Source organism: Astyanax mexicanus, chromosome 12, assembly GCF_023375975.1.
Source record: "Astyanax mexicanus isolate ESR-SI-001 chromosome 12, AstMex3_surface, whole genome shotgun sequence".
Lineage (NCBI taxonomy): Eukaryota > Metazoa > Chordata > Actinopteri > Characiformes > Acestrorhamphidae > Astyanax > Astyanax mexicanus.
Window position 1 is genome coordinate 22,283,967 of NC_064419.1, and position 15,149 is coordinate 22,299,115.

The 15,149-nt window shown below is 39.7% G+C and overlaps 1 protein-coding gene across 1 annotated transcript in view; it reads left to right on the forward strand.

Moving 5' to 3' along the window:
• adgra2 (adhesion G protein-coupled receptor A2) overlaps positions 1 to 15,149 on the forward strand; it is a 114,727-nt gene that overhangs the window by 87,832 nt on the left and 11,746 nt on the right. The window contains exons 6-14 of the mRNA XM_049485745.1: positions 2,216 to 2,379; positions 4,776 to 4,989; positions 6,105 to 6,269; positions 6,405 to 6,603; positions 8,326 to 8,475; positions 8,892 to 9,053; positions 10,482 to 10,682; positions 11,517 to 11,706; positions 13,105 to 13,313. Of these exons, the coding sequence (XP_049341702.1) occupies positions 2,216 to 2,379; positions 4,776 to 4,989; positions 6,105 to 6,269; positions 6,405 to 6,603; positions 8,326 to 8,475; positions 8,892 to 9,053; positions 10,482 to 10,682; positions 11,517 to 11,706; positions 13,105 to 13,313 (1,654 nt within the window). The remainder of the gene's footprint in view (positions 1 to 2,215; positions 2,380 to 4,775; positions 4,990 to 6,104; positions 6,270 to 6,404; positions 6,604 to 8,325; positions 8,476 to 8,891; positions 9,054 to 10,481; positions 10,683 to 11,516; positions 11,707 to 13,104; positions 13,314 to 15,149) is intronic.

The following is a 15,149-nucleotide window of genomic DNA, read 5'->3' on the forward strand; positions in this document are numbered from 1 at the left end:
GTGAATGGGCAGAAGCCTGTGGCTGGCCAGAAGCCTATGGCTGGTCAGGAGCCTGTGGCTGGGCAAAAGACTACGCAAAAGCCTGTGAAAGGGCAGAAGCCTATGGTTGGGCAGAAGCCTGTGACTGGGCAGAAGCCTGTGGCTGGGCAGAGGACTGCGCAGAAGCTTGTGGCTGAGCAGAGGACTGTGCAGAAGCCTGTGGCTGCGCAGAGGACTGCGCAGAAGCCTGTGGCTGGGCAGAGGACTGCGCAAAAGCCTATGGCTGGGCAGAAGCCTGTGGCTGGGCAGAGGACTGCGCAGAAGCCTGTGGCTGAGCAGAGGACTGTGCAGAGAAGCCTGTGGCTGGGCAGAGGAGTGTGCAGAAGCCTATGGTTGGGTAGATGACGGCGCAGAAGCCTGTGGCTGGGCAGAGGACTGAGCAGAAGCCTGTGGCTGGGCAGAAGCCTGTGGCTGGGCAGAGGACTGTGCAGAAGCCTGTGGCTGGGCAGAGGACTGTGCAGAAGCCTGTGGCTTGGCAGAGAACTATGCAGAAGCCTATGGCTGGGCAGAAGCCTATGGCTGGGCAGAAGCCTGTGGCTGGGCAGAGGACTGTGCAGAAGCCTATGGCTGGGCAGAAGCCTGTGGCTGGGCAGAGGATTGCGGAGAAGCCTATGGCTGGGCAGAGGACTGCACAGAAGCCTGTGGCTGAGCAGAGGACTGTGCAGAAGCCTGGGCTGGGCAGAAGCCTGAGACTGGGCAGAAGCCTGTGGCTGGGTAGAAGTCCATAAATGGCCAGAAGCCTGTGACTGGGCAGAAGTCTTTGGCTGTGCAGAAGCCTGTGAATGGGCAGAAGCCTGTGACTGGGCAGAAGCTTGTTACTGGGCAGAGGCCTGTAATTGGACAGAAGCTGTGGATGGGCAGAAGCCTGTGACTGGGCAGGGGCCTGTAATTGAACAGAAGCCTGTGCCTGGGCAGAAATCTGTGCATGGGCAAAAAACAGTAAATGGACAGAAACCTGTTATTAGCCACATATAATTCTATTTTGTATACCATAATTAAACTGTTCCCACATGTGAAGAATGGTGAAATGTAATGCATCATTAAATATGTGCAACCAAGCTTTTAGCAAGTTTATGGTCGAAGGAAGCCTTTTTTTTATTGTACTTTTATATTATACTAGTTACTATAATTTTTTGTACTTTAAAAACATACATTTGTGCCAAACTATGATTTTTGTGTACCGTTACTCTCTACACGTGGCAGCACAGGCAAGGTCTGACTCTATCATGCTGATCTTAGGTCAGTTCCCCTCGCAAAATCTCAGCAAAAAAAATGCTATTTGTTTAAGAGCGAACTCCAATCCTGGATTAAGCTCCTCGCTCTGAGACGTCTGATAAATATGTCGGGTAATACGTGCACATGTCTGATCCATGATGTTAATTCCCAGCTGTGGTTTAACTCATATAAGAGAAAAGCTGGTTCTTTGTCAGGTATGACAGGTTAATCCTGTAATGTGACTATGGAGGATATGGCTGAAATCTGGCACAGTCTCCTGAGCCATTATACTGAAAGTGTAGTCTCTGCTTAGGGACCCAGAGCGTGATGCATGATCCTGGAATCTCATTTGTTGCCAGAGGGTCAGGAAAGAGCACTAGTGAAACTCCCAGGCTTCATCACAAATATATGTGTGTGTATGTGTGCATATATATTATGTTATTATATATTATCGTATGTTGTTAGATAGAAATATTTTATCTGTAAAATGGTAACTTTACAGTTTCTTTGATTTCAGTGGTCTTTGATTTCAAGTCATTTTGGGGCGTTTCTACTGGTCCGTTCATTATGAAATGTGTATTTTTAAAACATTTAGACATAAAAATGTTTTTATGTTCATTTTAAATCTTAACATAAACAGACACATATACAGTACCAGTCAAAAGTTTGGACACATCTTAAATTCTGTGTCTTTTATTATTTTTAAATTATATGCAGTGTAGATTAATACTAAAGTGAGAGAGCATCGGTTGTGTTGTGAAGAGGTAGAGTTGGTATACAGTGAATGTTCTGAAAATATAAAAAAAAATACATTGGCCAGTGGTGGCCAAAAATTTGTTCAACCCTTGATACACAGACCCACACACACACCTCCAGTAGTTTCCACTAGTTTCATTTGAACTTTACACTGATATTAACTAGTAATTCATACAAAGTTAACTTTCTCTTTCTGCCCCAACAGCAACTTTCAGTCCGAGTTTTTGTCCTGCGACTGTGGCCTGCAGTGGGTGCCGGGTTTCTTCCGTACCAGCTCTGCTCGCCTCGGAGACGAGACCTTCTGCGCATATCCGAGGAGGTTCCAGAACAGGCTGCTGCGAGAGCTGCAAGAAAGTGACCTGAGCTGTGGTGAGAAAAGGACACATACAAGTGAAACTTACTGTACATACATGCACACATGCCAGAACGGACACTATACACTATATACTGTACAAACAAAAGCCCGGCCAAAAGAAACAAGAGAAATATGCCTGGGTCCGCATGGCAGGCGTAGTGTGCTGCAGACCACCGGAAGAGGGAGGGAAGATCAAATCCTGAGAAAGTGTCGATTTACCGAAATGAAAGCTCCCGGATTCCGAAACTTCAAGGGAAACAAAAAATCGAATTCCAGCCTTGCTTTGAAAATTTTCCTGTATTTTTTTTTTCTGGAAATCATTCCTCCCTCAAGTCTCTGTGGTGTTCTGGCTGTTGGGTGGAATTCCGCTGGAGCGCGGTTCAAATATGCCATCCATCCCAACGCAAACATCTTCCATTTTCCTTGCTCATCGTTCTGCGCTTCGTCTTCTGTCGCTGGGGGTCCGATTCGGTTTAACTGTGGCTGAGAGTCAGACCTCGTCTGATCCCACTGTGGGATATGCGCTGGGGCTGTTTTTTTTCAAGCGGCGTCTCGGGGCCTCAAACCAGACTCCCCGTTGCTGTTTCAATATCAGCTCATGTCACCATTCCTTCCTCCGCGACTCTTAAAACATATTTGTGTTGGCAAGCGGCAGATAGAGCCGACTGTCTATGAGTAATTCCGCTGCGGTTCTGCTGTTATGAATAAAGGGTGCCTGCCAATATCCCGAAAGCCGCTAAACGTCTCTGATTCACCAGGCTCGCTCTCTCTCTCGCAGCTAATCTGATGGGGCCCGAATGATGACAGGGCAACAAAACACCCAGAGAAAATGATTGAGTCTCACCCCCTACAACTGGTGTGAGAGAGTGAATGGAATCATATTTTCTTGGGTTATTACCCAAGGACATATCTAATAGACCGCTCGGTTAGGATTTTGCAAGGCCCGAAGATGTGTTTCAGATTTCCTGGACAATAGATAACACCAGGGTATTATCCTCTTACAGCATCAGGCATATTGGTGTGAAATGCAGAACTCTCACCCTGTGAATCTCATTTCAGGGACCTGCACTACAACAATATATTTAAATATTTATTAAGCAGCTCTCCCTTCACTTATCTAATATGTTGCTGCAACTAAAACAAATAAAAGCCTATGATGTATCTTTTTAATTACGCCTTTTGTTACAATTTTGGTGATGTTTTTTCTAATCTATAAACTAAGTTGACAAATATGACGTGTAAAATACGTTGTGCACTTACTTTCAACATGTCTTTAACTTGATTGCCCACCATGGGAAATACAGGCAAGGTTAATGTGTTTTATATTTCCATTTTTTAACTACCTGCTATGGAACCAATCTGAACTTATGCTTTATAAAGTTGCTTTCACACTTACCTACTTTTCTCAGGAGAGCAAAGGCTGTGAACTATGGTCTGGACCAAAGAACCAGAGTTTGGTCCCACCAAAATAGGTGGTCTGGGTTTGGATCTACTGAACCTTGGTCCAGTTGGTCTGCAGTGTGAAAACTTTCTGATCAGTTACAGGAAGTTAAGCCATTCTGTAAAGAAACCAGAGGAAAAAATAATTGGTGTTGTGCAGGCGCAGTGGCATCACACAGCAGTATGGACAGTTTGTATAACACTTAGACTGGGAATTAATTTATTTACTGTAGCAGAACAGTATATTAAGTCTTATTAATGAACAGAAATGAAAAGATTTAAACCTAAGTGCTGACTATGTTCACATTACCAGGGTGAACTGACTAAAATCTGATTTTTTTTTTGCTCAATTGGCTCAGATCTGATTTTTTTATGACTCAAATCAGATCTTAGCCACTTCCATATGTGGCCCTAAATTGGATACGTACGCGACATGCATGTGAACGGTCAAATCGAAATTCATGCGTCTTTTTGCTTTTACGCATTTGCTTTACGCTTCTTTCTGGTACCCACACATCTCCTGGTTTCACCTCCTCGACCTGAGATGCTTTACATATGAGCTGCTAACACATCCATTTCACCTTTATAAAGCTACGAGTCGTCTCTCAAATATGACATTTTTTGTTGGTAAAGATGGCGACGTTTATATATGTATCAGTGTGCATGTGAGACATTCAGGGACAGATTAATTCACATTATACACAGATACTTAACACAGATAATTACTTTTGTGAATGTGAACCGTCAAGAGAGCCAAATCCAATCTGAACAAAAAATCGGATTTGAGCAATGTGACTTGTAATGTGAACGTAGCCTTAGATGTTAAAATGGCCCAAAAGAGAAAGTTTGAGTGTAAATCCCACCCACAGAGAACACTGACAGGGTTACTGGGCACAATAGAAATTTTAGCTCATCATCTGCAGTAAAACTGATGAAAAAAGCTAACAGTGTATATTTATGTGTTTTCCAGAAGGCCCTTTGGAGCTGCACACACTATCTCTGTTGCCCTCCCTGCGTCAAGTTGTGTTCAAAGGTGATAGGCTGCCCTTCCACTGTACTGCTGCTCTGATGGATAAAAATACCACACTGCACTGGTTCCATAAACGCAAACTGGTCACCAATAACCCTGAGAACGGAGTTCATCTAGAGGAAAGTGTGCTACACGACTGCACCTTCATCACCAGGTAACAACCCTTCCTTTGTATCAGGAGATAGACATCAATCTGACAGCAGAAAGTTCTTGGACTCAATTTGGTTTGGCCTCAAAATTCTCTGCTGGCTTGATGTCAAATTTCAACTTCAGACAGACATTGAATTTTAGGTAAAAATGAAAATTGGGTTGACATCAAAACCCTACAGTGGCTTGACATCTACCTTAGATAGAGATTAAATGTTAGTCAGAAATAAAAATTGTTTTGACGTCAAAATATAAAACTTGCTTAAAGTCAAACACAATAAAATTAGTTTTAAGTTGAATTTTGGTTAGAAATAAAAATCGGGTTGAGGACAAAACCCAATTGACTTGTTTGGAAATAAAAAAAAACAGACATTTGACGTTTGAAAGATGTTGGGTTTAAGTTAACTACCATCAACAGATTATTGTGTAACAGCTTTAAAATGTAATGTTGTGTAGACATTAACATTGTGATGTTAAAAAAGTTTTGAGTGTCAGTTTGCATGTAATCTTGTATGTTTAAGTACAATGTATTAAATGTCACAGGCTGTATTAAATGTTTCCTCTTTAAATAAATGTATTTATTTATAAGTTTTTCTACCAAATTTACATGGCCAATTACCCAACCCACTCATTAGGACTCATTAGCCTTTATTAGCCTTTATCTTCTTTTATTTTTTCTGTTCCACCTTAAATGCTAAAACCTCTGCCATCTATTGCACCAATTATGGTGAAATTGGAAAATTAGCTAGCTAGACAAACTACAAGTAATATATTTTATGCTTGTTATGAAGAAAATGGCCTTAAAACATTGGAACTACACATTTAATTACGATGATATAGTTTTATTTTTCAGTTTTACAAAGCAAAATACAGAAATGTGTTGGTTTGTTTGGACGCTTGTGCTGCTTTCTTGCCAGTGATTCTCGTAGCCCTCTGTTTTTAGTATGCTTCTCAAAATGTTCAGTTTGTCTAGGCATGCATGTGCAAAACAGAGGGGTAGAGCGAAGTGGTAGGGCCAAGGGGTGAAATGGGATCAGGCCTTAATGTCGGTGTTCAGCGTCAATATAGTTCTTCACACTCCAAACATGGTTCTTTATGGTTTTTAATATGCTTTTTCTGCAGTGAGCTGATTCTATCAAACATGAACGTTGATGCCAGCGGTGAATGGGAGTGTGTGGTATCCACGAGCCGAGGGAACGCCTCACGCAGTGTAGAGATTGTGGTTTTGGAGAACAGCGCCACCTTCTGCCCTGAACAAAGAGTGACCAATAACAGAGGAGAGTTCAGGTTAGAATAACTAAACCAGCATCTTATTGTTAGTCGATTTGGTGCCATTTCTGTGCTAATTCTAACTCTTAAGTTAAATACAGTATCAGCCTGGGTGTCTGATATTAGGAGTGCTTTCTCTTTGTTTCTGTCTAGGTGGCCAAGAACTCTGGCTGGAATTACTTCATATCAGTACTGCCTGCAGCTGCGCTATCCATCCGTGGCTGTAGGGGGCGGTGTGGAGCAGAAAAGGGCATCTCGCTACTGTGATCGCTCTGGACGCTGGGAGGAAGGAGACTACTCTCAGTGCCTCTACACCAATGACATCACCAATGTTCTCCATACTTTCATACTGGTAGTGCATCAGTTATTTCAATTCCATTTGTTAATTTGAATCCATTCCATGTGATGGTAAAGCATTATCATTGCACAGGGTCACATTAGTGCAGGCAGGCTAATTTAGTAACCACACCCTCTTCTTCCACCGCCATGACTTTTTAATGTTTGCAGCATATGGTTTTGTATTTGGTTTGTTGAAAATTGCACTGAAGATCCTGGGTCTTGAAAGCAGCATATATATAGCCTGGCATTCGGATTTGTTGCTGATAACAGTGTGGATTGTGCTCATGGCTTCCATTGCTTTCTAACAATATTTGGAAAGCTGATGTAGCTGACAACAATACAGTATACATTTCCAACTTATGGCGGTCCATCACAGATGCCTTGAGCGAATGTTTAATCAGTGAAAGTCCCAAGATTGCACGTCTAACTATGCCTCCAACCTGAGCATCCTCTCAAACTTCTCTTAAGTTAAAGGAGAACTCCAGTGTTAAAAAGCCCACCTCTGTTTGCCCCAAGCATTCCAAAATACAGCACTTCTAGCCAATGCTCCAAACAGGCTTAAATGCATGATTTGCATTTATTAATATAAATTAATATAATTAATATTCATGCATTTGAACTCAATTAATATTTGCGATCTGTTCCCCTATCGTACCTATTCATTCATGCTCGTCAGTCAAATTTTTGTAACTTAATTTCAAGATTACAGTGTGCGAATGACTAAATCACGGTACTATGTGTATGTGCACGACTCCCCTTAGAGTATGGGCGCTTTCAAAGTTCTAAGTGCCTCAGTTAAAATGTCAGGGACCTTAGAATTCTACCAATGAATTAAGAAGCTATTTTGAGCCTGCTAATAGTGTAGAAATAACATTTTTTGCACAGGCAATGCTATGCTCCTATCACTAGCTTTGTAAGCCTGTTTGGAGCATCGGCTAAAAGCGCTGTATTTTGGAATGCTGGGGTGAATGAAGGTGGGCTATTCAACAAAAATTTGTACTCAATATCATGTTTCACCACACCCCAAGTGCATTTCTCCATTTTTTAACTGATGTTATACAGAGGCAGCACAATACAGGTCTTTCTTTTCCAAAACGAATACAGATAATAAAACCACCAGAAGATATTGAGCCAATATTTCCTGAGCTTTAAATAATCTATTTTCACCTGAAGGCCAGAAAGCACCTAATGGTTTAAGTTCAGCAAAATAGCCAGTAAACTTCTATAATAATAGAAGCATCTGGATGTAGGTTACATGCTAAAATTACAGAGACACTGCACTACCCCACAGAATGAAGCACACAGCTAACAACATTACCTCACACAGTGTGAGATTTGTTACACTAATATAACATCATTGCTCTCCTTACTTTCAGACTGGTGGTCTTACCGCCTTTATTACAAGAACAGTCCAGAACTCCAGAGCTTCTTTAATTGTGAAGGAATGACTTTAATCAAGTTTTGGTCATGCTTGTTTCTAGTTGAAATAAGGTTTTATAGCCATGTAATATGTTTTATTACACTCTAATCAAACATATAAAGGGAGCTTAAAGGTTACTTCACTTTCCAATTTGAGTTCCATATTATCTAAATACCCATATACCCATACTCATATAAACCTAACCATTAAATACAGCCTTATTTAGACTGGGTGACGAGGTCAAGCAGTTTTAGTAAAACTCCAGGAAAACTGAAAGTCTCCTGACTGCTCTATGTTTGTGTTTTTGTGCTGTAGATGCCAATCAATGCCTCCAATGCAGTGACACTGGCACATCAGGTGAGGTCATACACGCTGGAGGCAGCAGGCTTCACAGATACGGTGGACATTCTCTATGTGGCACAGATGATGCAGAAGTTCATGGACTACGCCACACAACTACGTGAGGTAGAGTCTGGACCATATATGTATATATCTGTATATATCTGTTTATATCGTATGTATATAAAAGCATTTTTTAAAGGTTAGGAAATGTTTGTATACATTTAAAGCAGGACTGGTATTTTTTACTACACATTAAAACATGGTAAAATAGTGGTTTTCATCATTTTCATCATTTTTTTTAAAGTAATGTAATTTAGTATGGACTCGAGCTGGAAGGTTATTTAAATAGATATAGTTATTTAAATATTTAAATTTTAAAAAAAAGAAACAGCTATTAAAAAATGCCTGTTACCCATATTAAGATGTCAGCATGGCAAAGGTTAATATCATGATAATAATAAAACAAAAATACATTGTGCAGTTTTTGAGAAGACGTATTCCTGCAAGTGCAACGTTGTGAGACTTTACTGGTCTTTCAGCTGTCAGAAGTACTGGTGGAAATGGGCAGCAACCTGATGCAGGTGGATGATCAGATCTTATCCCGAGCTCAGAGGGAGGAGAGAGCCTGTAGCTCCATCGTTCACTCTCTGGAGACCCTGGCCTGGCCTCAACTTCACACCAACGCACAGGACCTCTCCATGGTAAGCCTTAATGTAAAGTTGTAAATAAAAAAGTAATAATTTTTGTGGCTAGGCCAGCAAGATCTGAGAACTACCAGCTTAACTAGTTTTATACATTATGCTAACTTGTCTCAGTCATTCATTATTAGTGATGATAGCAATTAAGTGTGAAATATTTATTTGGCAAGATTTCTAAGCAAACCCTGCTAAATAAAAAATGTCTGTCTGGCCAGCATTTGTACCGTATGTTTCGCACTATAAGGCGCACTTGATTTTTAAAAGCACATTATTAAAGAATGTCTTTTTTTTCTGGTCTGTTTTCAAGGATTATACACTAGATTATAAGGCACGTTTTATGCGACACTAGTAAAGAATAGAGGTGTCAGTATGTTGTCTTGCCCCTGGGTGGTGGTGGTGCAACTAAGCTAAGTAAAGCTAAGCTAAGTAAACAAAACTGTAATAAAAAAAAGCACTGGATGTTAATCTACACAGATTTCTCTCCTGAAAACTGTTCATTTGGGTGAGTAAAGCACTTTCATTTTTTTTACAATGAGCTTAGATTCCCAAATTTCTCCATCTGTAAAGCTGAGCTTTAGCTTTAGTCGCTAACCGCTAGTAAATACTGCCCGACAGCACTACACTAAGGAACCCTAAGTGTTTTGCTAAGCAAGGACGATATTAGCTAGCGGTTTTACTCACCTCTAATTGATGAAAGGACTAGCGCTTAGGGGCTAATGCTAATACACTTTTTAGTCACTTTTACTTCAGTGGAGTGGCTTTACTGCTCCTTACAACCTGACTGGTAAAATTCATACATAAGATGCACCGGATTATAAGAAACACTGATGATTTGGGGGAAAATTAAATAATTTTAAGTGCACCTTATAGTGCGGAAAATATGGTAATATCTTTTAAAAACCCAAAACATAGCTAGGCTAACTCATGCTATCTTATGCTGCGACTTAGTGACTTGTTTTGCTGTGTTATTCCTTTCTTTCTTTTTTTTATCATGGACATATTTTTAAACCTGAACTTGATAAACCCTGATTTTCAATTTGATAAAATTCCTTTAATATTCTGTATTATAAGAGTGCTGTGAAGCTGTAGGGCTAACTCATGCTCACAGAACAATCGTAGCATTCAACAACTTGTGTGGGGGGGTTGCAGGGATCCCCATTTCTCATATTTGCCTTGCTGCAGGGCAAGTTCTGCCACAGTAAGACATGCGTAAGCTGGCTTTATCACACAAAAAGGAATAATATTGTGAAAGAATGCGTGAAATTGTAATTTTTATGGATATCAATAAATTTATGTATCTCATGCTGCGGGAGGTTAGACATGTCTTCTTTTGTGTTCATGAATGTCACAAAAATGACAAAAATAGTCTGAAAGAGAAAGACATTATTTGATATGGTCATTGCACAGTATATGACTTTGTTTTACTTGCAGATGTCTCGTAATATCGTAATGGAAGCTCACTTGATACGACCGGCTCAGTTCACCGGCATGAGCTGCACCGCCTATCAGAGACGAGAAAGTTCTGCACCCAGTTCTGGCTTAGAGACAACAGACTCCAACCATGAGCAGCAGCTACGCTTCCGTTGTACCACAGGAACCCACAACACTTCACTGAACGCTTTTCCTTTGAAGGTGAAACTGAGTAAAATCTAAAACTATTAATGTTGCAAAATGCAACCGCCGAATATTGCTAAACTGATGGCATCTTGTATTTTATACTAATAGTACTGTATGTAGTGAAAGCTAACAAGGCATTGTTAGCATAGTCTTATTCTTTTTTTGTAATGATTTTTTTTATTTAAACATAACAAATGTAGTAAACAAGAACTCATTCAGTACATTATGTAGAAAACATAGGAAGAATTTACAGGCCTTTTAATTGTGCTAAACTGCTAGCATTCATGTAATGCTAACGGTGCTGTGACAACTGATGAATCTTATGTGAATAGTGCTAGTTCTTCTCTTTCTGTTTTATTATCAATGATATTAGCATTATATGAAATCTTTAAAGAGTCCTAAGCCCTATCCAGATGGGATTAGTTCAGGGGGTCCTGGGGTACTCTTCCTCTGAAAAAATTACAGGCTGAATAATCTACTTTTTCTCTGAATTTTAGTCCCAACCAGAGTCATATCTATGAGTTTTGTCACCTCACGTTTAATAAAATAGCTATTTGTCCACTGCCACACACCATAATTACACTTTGGGTGCATATTTCCATGAAGATCCACGTAAACACAACAGTGAGTGGAAATGAAGGAGCTACTGAATGCAATGTCACATGTCCGGATGCAAGAGTTTTGTCCCCGAGTAGACGTGTGAAATATGTTTACATGCGTCGCCCTGAGAAACAAATCCTGTCCGGATAAGGCTTTAAATAGATCTTTATTTATTTATAGTTTGTAAAACTTAATACAGTGGCTAAATTCCTTTCTTTCTCTTTCTTTCTCTCTCTTGTGTTTTCACAGAATGCCATAGCACTTGCTTCAGTCTCTCTTCCTCCATCCCTCTTTCCCCCAACCGCTCCTGTCGACTGTAAACTCCAATTTGTGGCTTTCCGCACTGGAAGATTCTTCCCTTTCGTCGGAAACTCCAGCGGGCCGTTGGACCTCACCCGTAGACGGAGTGTCAACACGCCAGTCATCTATGTAGGCCTGGGTAAGTTAGCTGCTGTTCTACAAAAACATCCATGAGGTGAATATACATCTCTACAGTATAGAATAACTGCAGCATAATAACAAAATTTGTAGATTAAAAACTACAAAACAAAAAATAAAGTGACTTGTTCTACAAGAACCCCTTTGAGCTAATTGGATTTAAATGACACTTCTGCTGTTACAAGCTGGGCAGATAAAATAGAGGGGAATTCTTTCCCTATAGTATGTAGTGGTGGGTGGCAACCTTTTCTGAATGCTGATGCTCTCACTGACACAGAAAGCAGAAGTCTTTTTTTTTCCATATCTCTTTTTGGAAAAAAAAAACGGTTCTTCATGGAACCTTTATAGAATCCCTTTGTCACATCTTTAGATAATGGTTTATTAACACATTGGGAATTTTGCACAAAAATGGCCTCCCTATTGACTCATATGCCGTTTTTAAATGTAAAAAGTGCTGAAAGGATGGGAGACCAGCAGATACAGTATTGAGGGTGGATGAACACTATAAAGACGTTGACTGAGAGTTTAAAGTAGAGAACAGGGTACAGGCAGATGAAGCTCACAGGCCGCAGGTCCGTTTCTCACGATTCTGTTTCACACAGTGTAGTTTACTAAGCTGGAAAGAATGTAAACAAGAGCTGGAAAGAAATGTTGTAAAAGGCGAAACCTGCGAGGCTGACATCACTCTTTCCCGTAGTTAGAAACCCTGTAACTCAATTTAGTAAATTAAATTATCCAAACCTTCAGAAAATCTCTTTCAGCTGATAGCCCACATTAGCATTAAACGATTCCAATCTCTTTTACTCTTAGTGCTTCTATAAAAAGGGAGACACATCTACTTTGAAATGTTTATCAACTTCTTTAGAGCATATATATATTTATGTTCATTTTGTTATGTTTGACAAAAAGTATGTACACAATATTATACTTTTTTATTTAAACCCTGGAGACATATTCACAATAAAACATATGTGACCAGATGAAACATTTCATTCTGTTTTTTTTGCAGTTTTTATGTGTTTTTTTTTTCTTTGTTTATTGCTGCTCTAAATATCTAGATATCGTTTACAGCAAAAATACATTATTTATAAACAAATCTGAAGTTAGTATGACAGGTGGTTAAGAAAAAAATTAAGGGACATAAATGAGGGTAAATCAGGATTTAATAAAAAAAACATTTAGTTAATGTTAATTTATATACAGATGTCATGTTATTCAATATGGGCATGTGGAAATGGTCGTTTACTAATAAAATAGTATTAAAATGGTATTTAGAAATAGTATATAGTAAATACATTATATATATATTTTAACAAACATGGATGCAGTTGGCACCCGATTCACAGAATTACTTCGTTCTCTGTCTGTCCCTCACTCTCCCTCTCTCTCTCTCTTTCAGATGGATGCACCATGTGGAATCAGTCCGCTCCCATCATTGTGTCGCTGAGACACACATCACCTGGTAGTGACCCAGTGGCTGCTCACTGGAGTCTGCAGGGCCTCAAGAATCATGGGAGTTGGCGTTCAGATGGATGTCAGTTAGCTCAAAGCGACTCCAGCACCTCTACTTTACGCTGCTCTGTGCTCAGCAACTATGCAGTGCTTCAGGTAAAACTAAAGCAAGTTTCTTTTCAAACAGAATGGAAGCTTAAAGTATATATCCGTTCTTTTCACTCTATATTGTGTAAAGGGTTCTTATCATGTATGTTCTTACATTTTTGCATTTTACATCTGTTCCTTTGAATTATTTTTGTACTGCACCTTAAAACTGTGTATTTATGTAAGTAATCTGAGTTCTGATTGGTTGCTTCAGACTGAGCCTTGTTTAAAAAACAGTCTATTATTTATTACATTCGGCACTAATAACTTAAATGACATGCCTGTTCAGGGTTTACGTTCTGTAGGCTGTGATATCACAAAAACAATGGAAATCAAATAGATGTTTTGGCCGTGTGTTTTTCCTGTTTGGATTGTGTGCCCCTATTCATAGTGGTAGTTTAACTGGCCACCAACACAGATAATTGGTTGTTATCTGGTTGAATGTAGGTTGATCACAATGCAAGTTAACGACTGGAGATCAAAATTCAATGCTAGGACAACAGCTGACATGGATATTTTTCTTTAAATTGTGATATTAAAGTGGCAGTCCGTAATATTTGTTTCTAAACTGAAAGCAGAAGCATTTCTGAGTGCAGAAGGGATAAAATATTGTGTTTAATAATACCAGTGTGCTGGAACGACCATCCCTACTAAGCCTAATATATTCATTCTAAAAACTGGGGTTTTGGGTCGCTTTTTGCAGGAGTTCTTCTGGCCATGTCACGCGTCTTTACATACTTACTTTACATGTACATCCTCTAAAAGAGGATCCGGCTCAGTTTTACTGAACGCGAGCAGCTGGTGGAGCAATGGAGACTTCAGAAGGGGAAACTCAGACCTTAGTAGCTCATTCACTCATAGTAAAAACAAAGTGTGTAGTTAAAGTGAAGTTTCAGACTGAGCATGCTCTGTCTCTCTGACTGAACATAACCTGGAAACGGATTAATCCGCTCTGAAAGGAGCCTCATCACACCCGCCCAGTTTAAAATGATTCTTCCGCATGCTCAGTTACCCATTCTGACCAGAGACAGCCCTAAATGCCATCATCTTTAATGAACCAGAACACATGCCAATGTCATAATGATGTACAATACCAACATTTATGTGTGAGGTAAGAAGATCAAATTCCAAAAGCTGCTAAAATGTATACTAATGTCCACACAATGTGAAATTCTAATTTTAATAGGTGCTGAAATGGTTGTTGGTGTTAATCTATCAACGTCTGTTCAACATCTGTCTAATATTGGTGCTTGATGTTAGCCCAGTATGGGTATGTGACTTTGATTTTCAACATCTGTATTAAATTTGCTTTTGATGTCAACCCAAAAGTTTCAAGACAGTTCACTCCCAAGTACATGTGGAAATAAACACAGCCTATTTTGAATTCATAGTTGTGACATCATACCCATATATTTACATATAAATCGCTATTCAGCATAAAGCAGTTTGGCCCTTCCATTCAGGTTGAGCTTAGGTTACAAGAAGTTATTCAAGGGCCCAACAGAGGCAGTCTAGCAGACCTGAGTATCAAATCCACAACCATGTGATTAAAATGCTTTAAACATAATTGAACCACCACTTTTCTTTGTACTGAATTTCAAATTACTTTATACAAGCTTCAGGCAGACCTACAGCATTATTTTTTTTTGCTCTTTGGCTCCCCCTACAGTGTTTAATATGAATTTATGATTTGAACCACTCCTAAAGGACATGCTTTACACATGCATTTTACAAGCTGAAAGATATAGAACAGGTATCTGTAATGAAGTGAAGAAGCAGGTGGACTGCAGTGGTGGAGTAATATTACACAATTTTACACAGAGAGACCTATGGAATTATGCCGCA